Raw genomic sequence first — 21,767 nt, forward strand, 5'->3', positions numbered from 1 at the left:
ACTCTTTGAAAATAAAAATACTACATATAAGCAAAACATCATTATTATTCACAAAATCTTATTCATAATCTTGGATATAATGCAAGGCTAAGTGAGCAAAACCCACCGTTCCTAGTAGGTTTTCCATAGTTTCTGTTTCAGGATAAATAAAAAAATTTCCTCACACGCAGCCTTCATTTTGTCGACTGTTCAACACTCTCTTTATTTCCATGTCCCGTTTGCTTTGTTCAACATTCTTTTTATTTACATGTCCCATTTGCTTTTCTGAGAGTGAATGTATACATAGGACAGAATTCTCCAAACAGAAGAGTATTTTCCTTAGAAATATGCCTTGTAGGTACTGTCCTATCAACATTTATCGAACTCTAAGCTAGAAAAGAAGCTGGAGGTACACAGATAAATAACAGGGCTTCTGCCTTCAGGAGTTTACGGGTCCATCAACTGATAGGGATAACATTTTCGATTAGGAGAGAGGGAGTTGCCGCCCATTTGCAGGACTGCACCAGCTGCGGACAAGCAGGAGTGGGCAGAGGAGGCCTCAGTTCGGCTCCAGGAGGCCCCAGTTCGTGTCTACGACTTGGAAAGCAGCCCTTCTTCCATTCCCCTTTCTTGGAGCCTAGAGAAGATAAAAGATCCTTTTCTATTACTATAGTAGGTATACCCCAGGTCGAGACTTCGGGCTCGCAACGCTTTGGGCCCCACTCCTTCTTAAGAAGCCACTGCGCCCTCCAGCGGAAGTACGGCAGCAGAACCCCAGAGGTGCGCTCGAAAGTGCGGGGCACTTTAAGGACCTTAAGGAACCCGTGGTCTCCGGCCCCGCCCCCCGAGGAGTCCCGCCCCCTCGCCGTCTCGTCCTGTGGCACCGATTGGTAAGCTCCTGTGCGTGAGGACGTTGCGCCGCGGGGCGGGGCGAAGGAGCGCTGTCCGCAGGGTTTCAGCCGTGTGTCCTCGGCCGCCACCCCCGCTGTCGTGCCGTGCTTTCCCGTCGCTTTGCTTTAGAGGGTACAGGCCACAGCCGGGGCCTCGGGTGGTCGTGCAGCCGTCCCACGTCTCCTCCGAGCCGCCTCTTCTAGCGGGCGTCTCTTCTCGGCTGGGTCCGGGTCGGGGGGGAAAATGGCGCCGGCGCCCCGAGGCGTCCGGGAGGAGCCGCTGCTGGAGTGTCGGTCCGGACCACTTTCCCGGCTCCTTTTCCTCGCCCAGGCCCTCCTGCTGCTGCCGGCCGCCCGGGCAGGCCTTTGCCCCGCGCCCTGCTCCTGCCACATCCCCCTGCTGGACTGCAGTCGCAGGAAACTACCAGCGCTGAGCTGGAGGGCGCTGTCTAGCCCGCTGCCCCCCGACGCCACCAGCCTGTGAGTAGAGTTGCCGGGTAGTGGTGGGGTCTAAAGAAAGGGGAGTTCGCCTTTCAAAGGGGACAGGAGGGAGACAGGTCTGACCTCAGGGCGCGGTTGGGAGCCTAAGTTCTGAAGGGAAATGCCATTACAACGTTGTGAACTTTTTTTTTTTTTTTTTGCGGGGAAGTCGGGGGAGCCTGAAAATCCTGGAGACTTGTATGAAGACCAGAGTTAAGATTCTTGGGGCCAGGGAGTCTGTGGGCCCTAGGCTGGGAAGGAGCTGGGGCGAGGATATTATTAAGGGCTCCGTGGTCCTGGGTTCCGGCATTGACTCTGGGTGCTTGGGGCACCTCGCCCACTGGGCCGCATCATCCCGTGTGTTCCTCAGCATGAATGGGCCCCAGGCATATGATTTTTATAACTACGGTCACCAAAGATACATAAACTGTCTTTGTCCTTAGTTCGCATTTGGGCTCAGTTTGTACTGCAGCTTGACACTTAACATTGAAACTAAATGTTTTAGGAGATCCAGTACTACCCCGGAAAAATCTTTATAAGCAGCATTCTTGCTCTTTTCACCGTAAAGAAGGGAGGGCGTATTTCTTTCCAAAATCATGTGATGCTGTAATTGTTTTCAGTGCATTTTTTGTGGCAAAGAACCTAAAGATCGGTCCACTTTATGTGTGAGAAGCAAGTACGGTGACTGGATGAATTCTGGAGACTACGCTCATTTTGACAGGCCCGTGTTAGACAGTGGCACTTGGAGAGCTCATTAGTCTGAATCAGCCTGGTGGCAGTAGGAGCAACAGTAGACATTAAATACTGCAAGTATGGGGCTTCTTAACCACTAACATACAGTTATTTCTCTGCTGCTACTGAATAGTTCATTTATTAATTGACAGATTTCTAATAGAGTTGTCTCTGAAAAAGAGTCGTCACAAAAAAGAATAGCTTGAGATGTACTTAAAATGTGAGGAGCTGTTTCCTTAGTGGGAATAGAATACAAATAGAAGGTCCCTCTCTGCTGCAGAGGTTCAAGTGTTTATACATTTGCAAATAGTTTTGGGTAGCTAGGAAAGAAAGCTACATCATAAATTCCTTGTAACTAGTTCTGCTTCTTTTGATGCAAATAAAATTTAAAAATTTATATCAGTGTGCAATGTAGTCTGAATTACACCTAGCACAGCATCTTTGTAATGTAGCAGGTGCCTTTTTCTAAGAAATTCTTGGAACAGCTACCTGATAATGACAATAAATCAGGTGCAGGTTTAAAAACAACACAATTTAGCAGTGATTGAAATAAGTGTAGCCTCTTTTTTAAGCTCTTCCATTGTTGGGTAAACAATAATGAGAAGTAGTTTTATATCAGATATGTTTATTTTGTGTCTAGGTTTGATTTTTGTTTAATCAAGACAAAGTGCCTAAAACCAAAATGACGTTCAAAAATTTTAAATGTCGTGTAATGAAATTGACATTTTCATTTGAAGTGAAATACCTTGGAGAGCAATTCTGTTGTAGAAATGTAATTGGATGGAAGTCTTACATTAGCAGAAGAACTCTTAGAATATTAAAAGATGGGAGTGTGCTGTTTTAAACAGAGAAATGTAACAGTTTTTGACAGTTGCCTTCAGCTGTAAAACCACCAGGTACATGTGGGTTTCTTTATGTAATTTCGAATTTTTAAATCATATGCAGTGGTTTAAATGTATTAATGATTCAACCTTAAGTGCTCAAACTTGTGGCCAGCATCAAAAAGATTGTAGACAAAATTCATTAATTCTGGTTTTTGAAATATATGTATTTGCCCCCAGTTCTTGGCACAGAGCTCCTGAAACCCTTGTAATTCCTAAGCGATGAGAGTACTAGAAGCATCTTTCTTTCCAGTATTTGGTCTTTGACCCTGATTCCTGACACAGAGCTCCTAAATCCCTTGGAATTCCTGGGTGATAGGAATGGCTTTTGATCTAATGAAGCAACTGTTGGTGGGCTCCTGGATAGCTTCAGGATGAGGTCTGGTCACCAGAAAGATCAAGCCATGATTAGAAGCTTGGAACTTTGAGCCCCACTCACCTTCATCCTGGAAGGGGAGAGGGGTGAGGGACTGAGTTAATTGGTTATGTCTATGTGATGAAGTCTCCATAAAAACCCCAAAACTATGGGGTTCAAAGAACTTCTTGGTTGGTGAACACATGTACACACCAGGAGGGTGATGCACCCAACTCTATGAGAATGGAAGCTCCTGTATCTCTTCATATGATTGTTTGTCCGTGTCCTATATTGTAGCCTTTATTGTATAATAAACCAGTCAACGTAAGTGTTTCCCTGAATTCTGTGAGATGTTCTAGTACGTGATTGAATCTACAAGGGGTCATGGGAACCTCCGATTTTAGCTAAGTTGGATAGAACTTGTGAATAACATGAGGTCCTACTACTTGTGATTAGTGTGAGAAGGAGTGGGCAGTCTTGTGAGACTGAGCCCTTACCGAGTGAGATATGCACTACAGTTAGTATCAGAAAGTCTAGTCAGGCTCCTGAACCTTCTCCTAAACCATCTGTGCACATCCTTGTAAAATGCAGTTATAGCAAGAACTCTGCTAAATCATTTTAGCAAGAAGCCCCCACCCTTCATATCTGATTGGGTTCCTCCCCTGTACCATCTCCCAGGCGATGTCTCAGCACCTGACCTATTTGTAGCAAGAATCCCATTAGGTCTGTTTAGTCAGAATCCCCTTTTTCCTGATGTTTTTCTCTTAGTATTTTCCATCCACTAACCCCAACCTGGCAACTTAGCTATAAATTCACACATACCCATATAGTATTAGGAGTTGAGCCCAACCTCTCTCCCCGACTGAAAAATTTAATTGCAGTGATCCCTGTGCCCATTGAGATAGCTTCCTGTCCCCTAAAGTCTTCCTTACCATGCTTTATTAAGTATCATTGAATATTTTTTTCCTTTTAACAGTTATGGTGCCACAGCTTCGATAGGATCAGATTCATCACTGGACCCCCGGACCTCTCACCCAGGACCCTAAATGCGTACCTTTGAAGCCTTTATCCTCACTCCTGACTGATTGATCGGGGATCCATTGGTGAGTCCGACTCCTGAACCATTGCTTCGGACAAACGTCCGTGGAAGCTGGTAAGGACAGATTTTGATTCTTAAGAGTCTGAGTATACTCCAGAAGATGAGATAGAGTCCTAGATAAACACAGTCTGGGTTAGAGTCCCAGGTTTCCCTGTTGTAAGAAGCTCAGTTAGAGTCCCAGGCAAGCAACTATTAGAAGCTGGGTTATAGCCCTAGGCTTCTTTGTTTGAGAGGTACCTACTGGGCTGCAAGTCTCTCATCCTGGGTCTTTTTCTCCCCTGAGTGGGGATTATTCCCTGAATCGCTGGCGCGCTCTCATTATTTCATGACTCCTTGCACTGGCAGTCTTTCTTGCTAGCCCTCTGTGACACCTCTCCATTTTCTCTGTTGGATCCTAGAACTTCTCAGTGGATTCAGACTCCCTCATTGAACCCCTGCTGACTATACTCCCTCCGTCTGCCTCCATTCTTATTGGCATGCTTTTGCTGAGAAGAATATGGAACTTCATTGACCTCTTTGGGAAACTTGAGGTCTCCTCAGACTTGCTCCTCCAGGACCGCTCCCTTTACGTTGCTTGTGTTCCTCCTTTTTCCTCTTATGTAACCACTAGTCTTCCCCTTGTTTCCTTAAATCTTTCGATATATCCCCCTGCAAACCCCTTCCTCCTCCGTCCCTCTGTCCGCACCCACCAGACCTTTTTCCATGCCAGTCTCTCTCGTCACTTGAACTTTTGGTCCCCTACCCTCTGCCGGGGGCCATCAAGGGATTTAGGGGCTTCCCAAAGCAGCTTCTTGAGGCTGAAAAGGAAAAAGGCTCACTGGAAATAGACGGGGTGTATGGTTAGTTGCGTGGGCTTTAGAGACATCCAGACAGCTTCCTGACATCTCCCTGGTCACTCACAAAGAATTGGTCCACAGGGCGAGGGAAGGTCTTAAAGCTGCTCTCTGCACAGTTGGTCAACAGATAACTTTAATTCGTCCTATTTGCCAGAAACATAATTTGCATAAAAATATAAAAGTTGAGAAAAGACAGAGCTAATTGTTTTATATAAATCAGTGAGTTTGTATTACTACGTTTTACTAACTCTTGGCTAAAATTTTAGAATGAAAACTGTAAGATCTCTGTGTCTGTATTTTATGTCTGTGTATGTATATGTATGTTATAGATGTGTGATATTTTTATACCTCTAGATGGTATTACCAGATTAATTTATAAAATCCCTTAAAGGAGTTCTATTCAAATTGGCTTAGAGATAAATGAGTGTTTATGTAAATTAAGTATTCCCAAAGCTCTCAGAAATGGAGAAACTAACCCCATGTTTTAACTTCACATGATCTAGGATAATTTTTCGTAAGCAAAACTAATTTGAAAGTTGTTGGTAAAATAAAAGCAGGCATGCCTTCAGAATTGTCGGCATTAAATATAATGCAGACTTTTTTTTTTTTCTACTTCGGTTCACTAGTCAAACAAGCTTGTTACCTGTACTAGATGTTTAAGATTATAAAACTATAAATCCAAACTAAGACTAAAATGGACAATAGAAATGAATTGCTTGAGTTATGTCAAGCACAGTAATGCAAAAAGAAGAAAAAAGGGAAAGACCACGTATTTAACCTTTTTAGATATTTGCTTTTGTGATGCCAGCCTAACATGCATGTATTATAAAACTAGTTAATAGGAATATAACTTAAGATGATGGCTAGCTTTGTTTGGTGTTATGTCTGCCTAAAATAAAAATCTAGGTCATTTCTAAGTAAGATAAACTACTGAAACATTCATTACTGAACTTAAGTTTAAGTTTATATATTTTTGGCATCTTGTTCATATAGAGAAACTAAAGACATTTAGATCTATTACTAAACACATCCTTTGGCACATGGAAGAATTATACTGTGAGATATTTCATGCCTCTAGAAATTGTGAAATTATATTTCATAAATTAATCTGTAGAGTACTGATATAGGACAGACCACAATTGTCTGCTTCATAGTTTTCTCTGTAAAAGATTACTAATAGTTAAAAATTATAATCAGTTATAGTTTCATATATAAATGAAACTATTAGAAATTATAAGAATGAAGAGAAATGACCTTGTATGCAGAGTATGCAAGATATGAAGAATGTGTTTTTGTCAGGGGAAAAAAGTAATTTTATTCTACGGTAGACTGACTGGTTGTTCTGGAATGAAGAAGGAGAAATACAGGACAAAGACTAAATCATATTAGAAAAATGGTTGTAGATTTTTAGAACAGGAATTTTATGTGTGGTTAATTGTCTAACATTAAATGGATTTATTTATAAGTTAAAAAAAAAAGTTGAACTTTAAAATCAAAAGAGTACTGATGCAAAACTAGAACACCAAAGTTTTCCTGGCATATTTGTCCGCTCCTATTAAGAAATTATAGAAAGGTTTTTCTTTATCTTTTAAATAGTCTGCGTAGGAAACAGATTTTGCATCATCCAAATAATTTCCTGTGCTTCGTGTTTCTTTATCGGGTCTTTGATTATTTAAGAAAATTTGTCTTCTCAATATTAAAAGAGCTAAGATTTTCTTTACAACTATGTAACTTTGTTTTGCCTTTGAAATAGTTTGTCATTTTGTTTAAATGGGTAGCTAAGTATTGTTTCACAGTGACCTGTAATCTTATTTAGTTAAGTGTTTAAAACCTTTGACATTTTTGACAACTTCCCCAAATCAAGTTCTAAACGAGTCTTGTTGACCTCAAAGTCACTTAAGAGATTTTCTAGAGGGCCCTGGAAAATCTCAGTGGATTAGTCTCTCACCTTGTAAAATTAGGTTTATTCGATATGTTAAATACCTGGGAATCATTGTCAAGTAAGAAATAATGACAGACTTTCTTAGATTATATATGTATGGATATATGTTACTAATAATGTTACTAATTCCAGAAATGCATGATGTTCATAGAAATGTGTCAGTACCCTTGTTAGGTTTTTGTGTCAAAATACCATATACCACAGAAATAACTAATTTTCCTTTTCAAATGAACTCTTCATCAGAACTTTAACCACAGCCATTTTAAGTCTTTTTTCATTCACAGACAAATTTTTATTTTACTCTCATTCTTCTCTGAAAGGATACATTCAGCCGCAGGCATGAATGCTCCATGTGGGCCTCAGGTGAATAGCTTTCAGACCTTGTTGCTGTACTAAGTTCCCAGAAGTAATGAAGAAACTGATGGATTTTTAAAGCTGCCAACTCCAGATCAGGCAGCACAAGAGTTAACTGCACGGGACTGAATGAACTGATGAGGATGGTTATAATTTTTTTGCAACTCTCTGAAACATTGCTGGTTTTGTTTTCCAGATTTAAAGAATTCTTTTCATCTTTTCTCTTAAGCTATCTGTAGCTTACACCAGTCTGGTTGACTACACCTTTGTGAACAAATAAGAAGCAATTACTTTTTCTTCCTGATTGATTCAGAATTCAGAAACTCTTAATGAGTATTCATTCTTATTTTCATGACAATATAGTTATTTTGTGTAAGTTCAGTAAGAATCAATTCTAGTAATAGGATAGAGTTGGAAACATTGGTTATTATTACCAGGGCTTTGACCAGAGAGTAACGTACATAGATTCTGGTTAAAGGGACTAAGGTTGACCTCATGGAGCCAATGTTCTTGGAAAAACTGACCTATATGGCCAGTCACCGTTCTTGCTGTATTTATGTAAATAGTACAAATCGAAAGAGACTAGAATTATTTTGTAAACGAGAATTAAAAAGTTGACTGTAGAGAGAAATTTTTTCGTTTCAGTGCAGAACTGTAATGCACCCTTGTAGGGGTCCATCTTGCACATTTTGCCAATTTTCACCAAATTCTCAATTCTAGTTTCCTCCAGTATCTGGCCATAACTCTCCAAACTCATGTTTCCAGTTTTTCTCCCACGCTCCTGACATGGCATTACTGAGAACTGCAACTGCCCTTTTCCTGAAACCCTGCAAGTCGAAGCTGGCCGACTTCATATACACGTAAAAAACAAATTACCACAACAGACCGTGTATGGGCAGCTTGTGTGCCTCCTGCTGTATGGCCCTCTCTCAGAGTTCACGAGAACACGATGCTATCACCAGAGACATCCAAATTGCAAACTAGGAAAATTCTTCAGAAAGCCACCGTCATTCTCACCCTACTATTTAAAGATGCTTCAAACTCAAGTCTCAAAATCTCACCTGGCATCCTCTGGACCCAGAAACTGGGTTTCTAACTATTAGCTTTTGTTTTTCTTTTACTTTCATAGAAACTCCCCTTATTAATTGCCTGACTGCTGGCACCACCAACTCCCAACAGAATGTTCACCTGGTCCTTAGTGAACAAACGGCTACTGAACGAGAAAATAGACTGATACTGTTCAGAGAAAAGAAAAATGTCTCTTCTTTCTTGAACAAGAGAAGGTACTGACAGAGATTCTTTGCTTGACCAAATTTTGGTCAGACTCCTAAAAGTCCTTCTCTGAGACCCATCTGTTTATCTCCTTGTAAAATGCAGTTCGAGAACCTTTTAGGTTAGTTCAGTGAGAAGCCCCACCCTTGCATGTGATCACCCTTGATAACCTGGTGGCGTTTCTTTTCTTCCACCACCCCAGAGTGATGTCTGTCTTCAGGAGGACTTCAGTTAGAATTTAGTCCTGTTCAGTGAGAACCCCCGTTGTTTCCTCTTAGTAATTTTCTGTCTCCTGGCCTTGGCTCACCACCCTGCTCCCTGACTCTGAATTCCTACTTGCCCATGTCATATTTGGAGTCGAGTCCAGTCCTTTTCCCCCACTGAAAAATTTTATCGCAGTGCTCCCTGTACCTGCAGAGATAACCTGTACCACCTTGAGTAAGGTCTTCCTTAGTGGGTTTTAACAAGTGCCATTGAATATTTTCTCTTAACACACGGAGTTTTCCTAGACATTTGGTGTCACAGACGTGAGATTTGCTAGAATGGCCCTGGCTCATGGAAACATGTGGTTTGGGAAGAGAAAGGATAGAAGGGTAGGGGATGCGGAACTTTGCTTCCTGGTGGTCACATGGTCTCCCATGGGTGCTGCTCTCAGTTACTAAAGGTAAAAGTTACCAGTGGAAATTCAGTTCTAGTACATTGGTTCACTGGATGCATAAGGAAATGGAAACTAATAAGAAAAAGGTGAAATGTTCACTCCCTTGGTTATTATTATCTGTAATAATAGCTAAAATGTAATTAAAAGAACATGCTGGGTTGGACCATGATGCTAGATCAAGTTCAGATTTCAGCGAGCCTGAGCTTTGGCCACTAGCTATAAAGCTGACACTCAAGAGAAAAATTATGCAGGGATAAGAGAAAGTACCTCTAAGACCCCTGGTCACCAAGAAGGTGGTTGATGTGAGGGAAGGACAAAACCAAGAAACTATTTGAAACCATGGAGTATAGTGTGAAGGAATTGTTTCATTTTGTGCATCAGTAACATCAGCTTCCTGAAAAACCTTTACCAAAATGGACCAATAGAATAATTAATTTAGGAGCAGTATCTGGTTTTAGATGCTGCAGTGGGGAAGAGCAGGATTTATAGCTCATTATGGAACAACTACAGATGGCTATATGTGATCCAGACACAAAGCAGGTTATACCCGAGGGAACAGCTAGCCTGGTGGACTGGGTAAAAGCCACTGTAAGATCTGTTTTCCCTGAAAAGGTAGACTGCCCAATTCCTCCTATAAATGCCAAGTGAAACACCCCTGGTGAAGTAGGTGGTAGACTTTGTATACAAGCCTTGTTGGGATTATCTTTATGATAATGGGGCTTTTCACCTGCTGATAAATGCTATGGTTAATGGAGACTCTTCCATATACACCCCGTATAACCTTACTGCTGCAAAACCAAGGGATTGTTGAGGAAGCCTTATGTGTTTGCTGTTTCAGCTTCCCCTCCTGGATCTTATAGATGCTAATAAAAAAATTGGGTTAATTAACAGGAGAATAAGGAAAAGCAAAGGAGAGAGTCAAGGGAATGGTCTTAAGAAGGCAGAAAAGTTTAAGTGATTAATAAGAAATAGCGTGAATGAAGAAAATGCTGTTTGGAGCAAAACAAAGAAAAATGGGAAGAATCATGGGACTTACTCAGGAGAATGGACAGCTTTAGATAGTTATTAAGAAATCGGATGAATAAAACAGACATTGATGAGATTAAAACAAAGGTTTTAATATAGCACTAAAGGTTGGGCAGGCCAAAGGGACCACCTTCTGGTCCCCTAACATTAAAAGGCCCAAAACCACTCAGCTGTACTCCAGTTTGGAGAAATTTAAAAGTCCAGAGGCAGAGGTCACAATGAGAAATCTGACCAGCAGTCACTTGGGGCTTTGGTTAGGCAGATTAAATGAAATAAAAATTGACCAAAGGTTCCTTGGCTCAACCCCTGGAAGGGTGGGGTGGGGTAGGAGGGGATCCAAAGCCTTTTGCAGTGGGTAAATGGTCAGGAGTTGGAGAAGAGAACTTTTCAGAATTCCTTGATAGGGGAGCTTTTTTCTCTGTGGTACCAAACCCTTGGTGAAGCCATGAGGTAATTGAGAGATCACAAAATTATAAGGGTTATTATAAGGATTATGAAAGTTGGAATGTTCAGACAGGCTTTCTGTAAAGAAATTGTGTCTCCTTTATCAGACTGTTTTATGGGAATGGATGTTATGTCTGGCTGGGCAACACTTCTAACTAGTATTGTAAAACCAAAACCTGTCAGTAAAGTTTACAGTTAGGAGTGCGAGGTATAAGTTTGTAGGAGAATTGATATGTTCGAATAGGCTTTTACCTGATTGTATTACAGAGTTGGACATTGTATCCAGCTGAGGAATGTTTTTTCTACCAAGTATTGCAAAACCGTTCAGTGGACATACTGAACGAGAACCAGTAGGATCGCTCAAGCCCACACAGTGTGGAATAGAAGTCGGAGTGCCGGTATGGACAGATTGTGTGATAGCCCTGTGCGTCCTGCAGACTGGGGCTCAGGGCAAAAGCCTGTGAGCGCCTCCCAGCAACGACTGCTAGACTTTGGACTAGAGAATTTCCATTTGAAGGACAATTGCTGGCTCGCTATTGGACGTTAATTGAAACTGCTATGATGACTAAGAGTCATAAAATAATCTCGAAACCTGAAACACTCATGATGTCTCAAGTAATGTCAGACAAACTGCAGTAGAGTGGGCACTGCCCAGAAGAGTCCGTAATAAAACGGAAATGGTTCATATAGGATCGTGCTGTCTGGGGAGTGCAAGGAGAAGGTAGATACTCAAGAGCAGAGAGCCTCTTTTCCCCTGGGACTGATCCTGGAACTGTGCGACGAGCTGATGGATTCTCTTGTCACTTGGGCAGTAGCCTATAAATAGCTCATAACCGACGAACAGGAAACTGCTTGGTTTGTGGATGGTAGTTCCAAGATGAATGGACAACATCTTCCACCACTCTGAGGAAGGAGAAGACAAATTAGCCTGGTAGGCTGAATTGCATGCCGTTTTCCTAGCCGTAATAGAATTGAACAGTGGTAAAAGCTTTTGTGTTTGGGTTTTTATTGACTTATAGGCAGTGGCCAGTGGCCTGGCCATATGGTCAGGCAGAAGAGCAGTGGAAACCTAGCTTATTAAAGGGATGCACAGACAGCCCTGTGGAAATCACTGTGAGGATTTGAGGGGTGCCTTAAAATAGGACATGTTGTATGCCCATCAGAGGAACCCCCTTCCAGTTTTGGAAGGTGATCGGAATCAACAAGCAGATATCCCTGTGTGCTTGCTGGAGGTGGCCGCTTGGGTCCATGAAACGAGCCTTTGAGGCTCAGAATGCCAGCAAAAGAGAGACCGCAGATGGCTATGTGGCAGATTCCCTGGTGGAAAGGCCCCGAACATAGCTGGCAGGTGGTACTGTTGCTGGTAGCCCTAGGAGATACAAATGGGTCCTGACAGGAATAGACACTGACTGTGGACTTGGCTTTCCTTTTCTAATGATAGATGCAAATGCTCACATTGCTATAAAAGAACCAGAACAGAAGATAATTGTACCAAGTGGGATGGCCGGCTATCATTTCCGCAGACCAAGGAATACAGTTTACAGCCCATAATGCCCAGCAACAGGCAGAGCGATATCCTTCGCAGAGGACAGTAAGTCCTCACCTAATGTCATCAGTAGGTTCTTGGAGCTGTGGTGAAGTAACATAAAACGAAACCAGTTTTACTGTAGTAGCCTAATTGATATAAACAAGTTCTGCAGCATCTCGTCAGTGTTATAATGAAATCATGTTTGAGGACCTGCTGTAGTAGTTTGATAGAGAATTGGAACGGGCAGTTAAAACATTGGTTGTTTAAAACTAGGGGAGATAAAGATGGGAAGGGCTGGCTTACGTACCTTCATGAGAGTGTGCTCCCTCAACATTTAGTGGGGCTGAAGGAGTTGCCCACCTCGGTAGAGTCCTCTTTCTGGTGAGTATGGGGAAGACGGTGGAGAAGGGAGCCGGACTGCAGTTCTTACCAAGCGAGGAGTGTGGCGTAACGACGGTACTTTTTGCTTTCTCCCCCCATCACCTCAACTTTTCTTTTTTTCTTAATGAAGTGGTCATAGGACCAGGGCTGCAGATACAGATGCTAGAAATGGGTGATTCCTAAGCAAGAAACTATATTTTTAAACTTTGCGTCAGAATTCCTAAGGGCTTCATGGAGTGGGTCGTGCTTTCACCCCATGTGGACAAATTGAGGTTAACAGTGAATGCTGATACATTGCCTGTGGTAAAAATAGCACAGAGTTCTGCGTCTCTGTAACTTTACCTTGACTGAATGGAGTGAACTGACGGGGGAGGTACTTGCTTGACCAGTATTGCTGTTTACAGTCTAGTGGCTGAACCGTCCCTTCCGACGGTGGAAGAGTTTGGGTATAAATGGAGAGGAGGAACAGTAGTCACTGAGGGTAAAGGAATGAATAAATGGTTGTACAGTGAGGTAAATCTGAGAGTAATGCCTCAAGAGTAAGGCATTAGAGTAATGGCTCAGAGTAAGAGATGATACTGTCTCTTAGCTGTTATGCTAGTTGACTGAAAGGGTGAAGCCATGTCTTTGCCTAGACCACTCCTCTTTTGGAAAACTTGAGTGGCCTTGCCTGGAAGGCATTTTTCATGTATATTGTTCTGCTGTAAGATCAACATTCTGTGTTGATATAAACAAGTTCTGCAGCATCTCGTCAGTGTTATAATGAAATCATGTTGTTTGAGGACCTGCTGTAGTAGTTTGATAGAGAATTGGAACGGGCAGTTAAAACATTGCCCCCCGCTCTCGCCCCCGCTCCCAGCAGCTCATCACAGGCAAGAAAGACACTACCAGTAACTGTGCTCGTGGGCACTCCACCATCGGCAAGGAGATCACTGGCCTTGTCTTGGACCAGATTCGGGAGTTGGCTGACCAGTGCCAGGTTTTCAGGGCTTCTGGGTTTTCCACAGCTTTGTTTGGGGATCTGGTTCTGGGTTCACCTCCCTGCTGATGGAACGTCTCTGTCGATTATGGCAAGAAGTCCAAGCTGGAGTTCTCCATTTACCCAGCCCCCCAGGTTACACAGCTGTAACTGCACCCTACAACTCCATCCTCAGCACCCACAGCACCCTGGAGTGCTCTGTGCCTTCATGGTTAACAGTGAGGCCATCTATGATATCTGTCATGGAAACCTCGATATTGAGCGCCCAACCTACACTAACCTGAATAGATCGATAGGTCAAATTGTATCATTTAGCACTGCTTCCCAGAGATCTGATGGAGCCCTGAATGTTGATCTGACAATTCCAGACCAACCCTGTGCCCGCATCCATTTCCCTCTGTCCACGTGTGCCCCTGTCATCTCTGCTGAGAAAGCCTACCATGAACAGCTTTCTGAAGTGGAGGTCACCAGTGCATGCTTTGAGCCAGCCAAACAGATGGTGAAATGTGACCCTTGCTACAGTAAATACATGGCTTGCTGCCTGTTGTACCATGGGGACATGGTTCCCAAAGATGTCAACACTGCCATTGCCACCAGACCAGTGCAGCATCCAGTTTGTGGACTGGTGCCCCACTGGCTTCAAAGTTGGCATTGATTAGCAGCCTCCCACTGTGGTACCTGGGGAGACCTGGCCACAGTACAGCGAGCTGTGTGCGTGCTGAGCAACAACACATCTGTTGCTCAGGCCTGGGCTCACCTGGACCACAAGTTTGACCTGACGTGTGCCAAGTGTGCCTTCGTTCACTGGCATATGGGTGAGAGCATGGAGGAAGGGAGAGTTTTCTGAGGCCGGTGAGGGCTTGGCTGACCTTGGGAAGGATTATGAGGAGGTCGGTATGGATTCTGTTGGAGGAGAGGGTGAGGAAGGAGAGGAATACTAATTACCATTCATTTCAGCCTGCAGCATGTCACACACAGAACTTCAGCTTCAACAGCTGACAGGCTTTTAAGCTTTCTGGTTAAATTGTCTTCACTTTTACCTGTGAATCCTGTCTGTCTTTTTCATGTGTCCCTATAAGATTTTCCTTTCATGTCTAAAAGTAAAGACATTGAGAAAAGGAAAAAGGTACAGATTAGATTTTCTTTCATGTTTATCCCATTTGTTGCTATTTACCTTTATTTTCCACTTCCTCCTTTCATTCTGCGCCCGTATTTTCACTGTACTTCTTACAGAGAAGCGAGATTGGCTGTGGGGCTGAGCACACAGTGGGTTAGCAACCTGGTTGACTCTGTGATCGACCCAGGTAGGACTTCTCTCTTGGCCTCTAGGCCTCCAGGCCTCCATAGGCAGGGATCAAGAGGAAACTTTGATCTGGATAGTATCACTGTGTTCCAAGTTTACATTTCAGAGTAAGGAACCGTGCTTGTTCCTAGAAAGATTCCCCACCCTCACATCCTCACCCCACAACCGTTGTCTGCCGTGAGACCATCAGCACCAGTCTCATTACGCCCTTGGTTCTTATTTGCCATTCTCTTCAGGAATTCAGGACTTTTCAGGTTTCTCTCCTTTCCCAGAGTCAACCCCGACCCCATTTTCTGGCTTTATTTTTCTCTTTAGCAGGCATCTTCTGACTTGCTTTATATTTTACTTTGTCTTCTTTTCAGTACAATGTAAATATCTATTTATTCATTGCTGTAGGTGAACTGTAACCAGCAGTAGGTACTCAAAAATGCTTGTTGAATGAACACAGTAAATAATTATGGAAAGTGTGTGGCTATGCCTTTTGAGGGAGATCAGGAGAAACTCAAAATAATCCTTTCTCATTTACTTCTCTAGATGATTTCTTTTCAAGGTACCTCATTCTCTGTAGTAAATATCGTGAATGAATCGGCATTATCTTAGCTAATTATTTGTTTTTTTAGGCCATATTTAAAAAAAAAAAATTCAGGCATGGTAACGGATTTATGGCGGGCCCTTCTCTGTGGGCCTCTCATAGTGGACCCATGCCAGAGTAACCTGCAGCCTCGAACCATTGCCCAGCCCCTTACCTGTGGGTTGCGAGCACTGAAGGGGGTTGTACACTGTGAAAAATAAATAAGAACTAAAAAAAATTCTAAATATAGGCACATTAATTACTACTAACTCTAGCTCCCATCTTATACTGTCTGAGATGTTTTGTCTAATTGCACCAAAATTCACAAAAACTTTTGCAAGCACAAGTAATCTTCATTTATTCTGATCCTCTAGTTTTTAATGGGGCTTGCAGCATCTATTAGATATTCACTAAATATTCATGAATAATCAGTTGATTGAAGGGTGACATTATGGCTCGCAGCTGTAGTTTGAGGAGTTTTTAATAGTCTACAACTTCGTTTCAACCTGTACACCAGCCATGCATTTCTGAAGTTGGGATACTCCAAAGGCATTATGGATTCTGTCACACACCCTATGTTTCTAGGCACTAGCAGAAACACTAGTTTTATTCTTTAAAAGAAACAGACCTACTGGTAAATCCCTAATGCATATTTAGGGGGCAGGGGGATGCACTGCCATTGCGTTTACAGCATCTAATATACATAATGACGTGCTTCACGTCCAGCAGTCATTCTAAAGCGGATACAATATGCTCTTCTTTCATTACATTAAGGATTTTATCATATTTCATCTTTATCTTGGTGTATCTGGGGAAGTGGTAAACAGAAAATGTGAGCCTATGAAATTGGAATCCAGAAGCAATATTTAGTTTATTTTTAAGTTATTGTAGGCGAGTCCTTCCAGTTAATTAAGGTTTTACCTTAGGACGTGGATTATGCCTGCATGTGCAACACATACTCAGAAAAGGTAATAGTACTGGCCCATCCTATTTCAAATCTAGTATTATATAATAACCTACTTTTTACCCATTGATCTACATGCATTTTATTTATATCCTATTAATCTAAGCAATCCATTGAGGTTGGTCCTAGTATTGTTGTTTAATAGTAGAGGAGACTCAAGTTTAGAGAGGTTAAATGACTTGCCCAGTGTCCCAGAGCATGCAGAAACTCTCTTCTTAAATGTAACCGTAGAATTTCTATTTCCTGGTTTGTTGTTGCTGTTATTTCCCCCAATAAAGCAATATTTTCAGTCATTAAGAATTCAAGGAAAGATAATGGAAGAAAATAAAACATGCCCTTGAAATGAATGCCCTCATCTTCCTACTGCCTCCAACTTTTTGGATTCATAGAAAAAGTGTACAGTGTATTACAAATAAGTAGTGAAAATGAAGGATAGAAGTTTGGAATAGCATTATACTTCATGCTGGAATAAAATCTTATTTATCCTAAAGATATTTACTTAATATTTCCAGCCAAAAAGCAACCAACAAGCAAACACTTCCAGGATGTATTTGTTCATAAAGGAGCCTCTCAAGACTCAGATCTCATTTACTCCTGTTTCAGGCAGTTCTAGCAGGTATCGGAGTTTCCTGGCCTGTGACAGTTGATTAGAAGCAACAAATTAGAAAAATTTCAAGCAGCACTGTTAGAGACAGGAAGGCTGACAGTTCCAAGAGGGGACAGCTTTTGGTAAAGCTGTTAGTGGTAGGGAAAAAGCAAACCTAAAAGCAGACAGAGTTTTAAGAGTTGTTTTAGAGTCCTTGTCTTTAGCATACTCCAGGCGTACTCATGATCATCAGCCTATTAAACCACAGTACTCTAATCTTAATAATAATCCAGAGGATTATTTTTAAAAGTAAATTATGCTAAATATACTCTAACAAGATAGGCATTTCCAACAACAAAAAAAATGTTAAATTATGCTGGATAAATACATGAAGCATTGTCATACCCAAACTATTGCATGTGATATGTTCTTATCTTTTAACTTGCAAAGGGCCCCTTTGAAGAAGTTTTGCTATTGTTTAAGTTCATAGTTCAGCCTGTTAGTGCTGCAGGTTCTGGAAAACGAGATTGACGATGACTCAAGTGAACCTGTGTGACTGGGCAGAAGAAAATTCCTCGCATCTCTGTGCTGCAGGACTTCTTTGCAATTAGCTTGCAGAACTGATTCTCCTCAAACTAGTGATTGCTCTGTACATCCTGTGAATTATTTACACCCTGATGGTACCAAAGACTACATTAATGGCACCTCTGGCTCCACACGATATCAAGAACCTTAATAATTCATCATTTAGTACAGATACATCCCTGTGGATTAGCATGAGTGGGAGCTGAGTTTACAACACTGAGATAAGGCCCTCTCGGAGACCTCACTCTCTGAACATCCTATCCATAAATATTCAGATATGAGTGTTGTTAAAAAATAAAGCAAAGATTACTGACTGTTACAGAGCTCTAGATTCTTTAGGTTATGTTTGTCAAGCATTAGATTACTTCAAGTTTGTAAGTACATTGAAGGGATATGTCAAGGGGGAAATCTTTGGAAGACAGTTCTCCATTTCAGGACTCCTGCTTTAAAAAAAAAAAAAAGACAAATCAACATTAGCATATGCATACTAAATGGAATTAATGATTGGCCACTGGGGAGAATAGTGAGAGACTTTTTAAAAACTATCCAGATTCCTAATCTAATAAGAGTTTTACGTCATATTTGAAGTCTTCAAGTATCAGTCATCTTCAGCCTTTTTGGAGTACTTTAAATGTTGCTTTAAAAAAAGTCAAAGAAAAAGGTTAGTAAAATTGCCACTGTGTATAACCCTGGCACTTAGCACAGTGCCTGACACGTAGTTCAGTAAGTATTTATTGCATAAATATGTGATCAGATCAATCCATATAATTCTAGTTAGACACCTGGAATTTTGATAGAGCTTCATTGATTTATACTAGTTGCTTTCTATGACAGTACTAACATTTTTAAGACAGCATTATCCTGTAGAGAGGCTCCAAAGTATTTCGGGTTCCTTTGGGTTCCATTGAAATGCCTTAGAGGTTCTTCAAAGACACAAATTTATTCTTTCCCCCAGTAGAGACACTGATAATGAATGCATAGTGGTTTGTACCATGTTGAGTTTACCAAGTTTATAGCCAGTTGAATATAATTTGATTGCCTTTGATTTCTTTAATAATGATTTTCTTTAAAGCTGATGATCTGGTCATCACAGACATTCATGAGAGAAGCATAGTGGAGGAGAACAGTCAAGTTATACTGCCGGGGAGGTTAGGGTTTGGAAAGGCATTAGAAGCACTGTTATTAAAACAAAAGCCCTTAATCTGTAAAAGGAAAAAGTAAATTTCAACAAGTACGAAATGTAGAAGTAAATCATAGTATGCTAGTCTGCCACACAGATTGGCTCTCCATTTGTGGGACCGCCACCTTTGGAGCAGAGTATGGGATATCTAAATGAGAACAGCTGAATTTCTCCTTCATTTGAAACCACAGTAAACATCTTTTGTATGAAATTCTGTGTTTTTAGTAGCAAGTATGAATTGGATAAAGTATCTGAATATGAGATTTTTATGTGGAATAAATTCATATTTTTTTCTTTCTTACATTTCCCAACACGCCTCTCCATTCTTGAGGGTCTTTGAGCCGATACCTGGTGCCAGATATCTTGGAATGAAAGTTTTAGAACTGTGATAAAGTGATGGTTTGATCCAGTCTTGGTTATAAGTTAAGCTCTTAAGTGAAAACGGCTAGGTTTTATAGGTGGAAAGACATGAATCTAGCTGAGAACAAATTGTTCTGTGATAGAGACATCATTCAAACCTGCATGCATCTGTCAACTGCCTGTGGTGGCACAGTGAGACAAAGTGATCTGTGATGTTTCTCTAGTGTGCCCCTGTCGCTAGCCATATTGTAATGTATAATACATCTCTTGGGTAGACAGCTTGTGTGGGCTGGATTCCACCTCAGCCTGTAAAGATGCCCGGAAGCACCAAGGTGAATTTTTTTAAGCCTGTTTAAATATTCAGAGTCGTGGCTAATTTCAGTGAAATCTCTGTGATATCTAATAAACTATTTGCTGGAAGTGAGATGGAATTTCAAGTTTATGGCTTCCTTATTAGCTGTGTGACCTTGGATTGACAAATTATTAATCTCTCTGCCTATTTATTTCTGTATCAGGAAAGTGAAGATTGTAGAAGTATTTGTCTCATAAAGTGGTTGTGTGTATTTAGGCAGTGAATATATATAAAGTGTCCCGAAGAGTACCTGGCACTTAATAAACGTTAACTGCCACCACCACCACCATCAGTAGCATTATTTGGAGTGAGATGAATTTTCTTCCCTGATGTTAGATGGCTTACTTTTAGGAAGACCACATCAAGGCTGTGTTCAACCCCAGTTCTAATATAGAAACTCACTATTTTGACTTGTGAAATGTCTTCAAGTTTATCTACAGCTAAAGTGTAATATACTATAATTACAATGTTGTAATTGTACTACATGTTATGTAAAGCATGTATTTATAAAGTACATATAACTTTAAAAAGTATATTCCTTTCTAAAGTATATAAAAATAGTACATCATAATAAAATTAATCACTGACAGGGATGAAGAAACTATAATATTCCTAAGTAATTATCTATAAGATATTACTGTTAAGTGAAAGAACTAAGGGCAAAATAATGTGTAAATCTACTATTTTTATAAAAATTTGCTTGTACATGCATAAAATACCTGGCAGGCTTCAAATGAAATGGTATATTTTCATTTGTCGTGGTTGGGGAGGGAAATTGGATGGCTGGAGACAAGGCTGAGAGACTTTTTACTGTGTATATATTTATATTTTTTTATTATTGAACCATGTTTAGTAAAAAACCAAAACCTCATAAAAATGAAGAAGTAAAATAGCTATTTTGAAATCTAGATAAATTTTTATTCATCCTTTATAAACTTTCTTTTTGTCTGCACTACTCAGATTCACATTCGATAGGCTTTTAGATTCGTATTTTAGTTGTTTTTTTTTTTTTTCTTTAAATCTGCTTTTCAACACTAAACTAAGAATGATCTTTTGTTCTCTCTCAGGGATTTGAGTCATAATCGGTTGTCTAACTGGAACATCAGCTTGGAATCTCAAACATTACAAGAAGTGTGAGTTATTTTACTTATTTAAATTTATATTAAATTCTTTGATTTGGTGAATTATGAATTTGAGGATGTTCAATCCAGAAGTGCTGTCAAAATATTGAAGGAAAAAATTGTGAAGACATTTTTTAAAAACTTGAACTGTCATTTTTGGTTTTGTTATAATCACAAATTCTGTGGGCATTGTGCCATTGTGTTGGTGGTTTCAAAATTCAAACTGTGTAGAAATATTCTTCTTCCTTAGGGCCAAAAGATTTTTTCCTCTTTTGAGAGTAAATATGTTTTGTTTTTCACCGAAGTTTAAGCCAGTGAAACTCTCTGTTGTGAAAACCTTTTTTTAATATCTTGACTCATCTAAGATGGAAGCATCATGTCTGAAGTAGATGTGTATGAAATATTTTTGACATCATTTGGAATGTGGTTAATAGGATTCAATTTTTCATTTGACTGAAATTTTTCCTTTAATACTGAGATGTCTTATTATGTATTCTTTGGAGGACATTTTCTAAAATATTATTAGTATCGGTTATTACATTTTGATGTTCCCAGAGACACAGCTATTGAGCCTGCTTTGCCTCTACCATGAACCCTCCCAGAACCCTCAAATCTGTTTTCCTTTTTAATTTGTTAATGGGTAACTACTTTGTGTGCTCACAGTCCCCGCATTCTCTCCTTCCCTGCCCCAAATTGACTGCTTCTCACCTTCTATGTAGTGATTATACAGTTGACAAGCTTATTAGCTGAAAGAGTAGACACTGAGGAAAGGTGTGAAAATGCTTCAGTGGGATGTGCATGTTTTTATTGCATGGACTTTGTAACTTTGGCCTTTTGCTTCTTTTTTTTTTCTGTATTCTAGGTTGTTGGGGTTGTTCAGTGAATGAAAACCAGGTTAATGAAATGTGA

The 21,767-nt window shown here is 40.7% G+C and overlaps 1 protein-coding gene and 1 non-coding gene across 10 annotated transcripts in view; both read left to right on the plus strand.

Annotated features, from left to right (window-relative positions):
* Positions 1-894: 894 nt before the first annotated feature.
* The window catches only part of LRIG2 (leucine rich repeats and immunoglobulin like domains 2), a 43,606-nt gene continuing 22,733 nt past the window's right edge, over positions 895-21,767 (plus strand). For 3 of the 9 annotated variants that reach the window (XM_039841219.1, XM_039841221.1, XM_039841220.1), the window contains exons 1-2: positions 896-1,349; positions 20,805-20,870. In XM_039841219.1, the coding sequence (XP_039697153.1) occupies positions 1,114-1,349; positions 20,805-20,870 (302 nt within the window). In that variant the 5' untranslated portion in view covers positions 896-1,113. Of the gene's footprint in view, positions 1,350-4,293; positions 4,471-6,944; positions 11,880-11,935; positions 12,540-15,791; positions 16,679-20,804; positions 20,871-21,767 lie in introns of those variants that run through there. The other 6 variants (XM_039841228.1, XM_039841227.1, XM_039841226.1 and 3 more) reach the window with 6 other exon arrangements.
* Positions 15,786-15,921, plus strand: LOC120585320 (small nucleolar RNA SNORA42/SNORA80 family). The gene has a single exon (XR_005648306.1). It is a non-coding gene; the product is annotated as a small nucleolar RNA SNORA42/SNORA80 family (small nucleolar RNA).

The sequence above is a fragment of the Pteropus medius genome, unplaced genomic scaffold (assembly GCF_902729225.1).
Source record: "Pteropus medius unplaced genomic scaffold, Ma_sr-lr_union100, whole genome shotgun sequence".
Classification (NCBI taxonomy): domain Eukaryota; kingdom Metazoa; phylum Chordata; class Mammalia; order Chiroptera; family Pteropodidae; genus Pteropus; species Pteropus medius.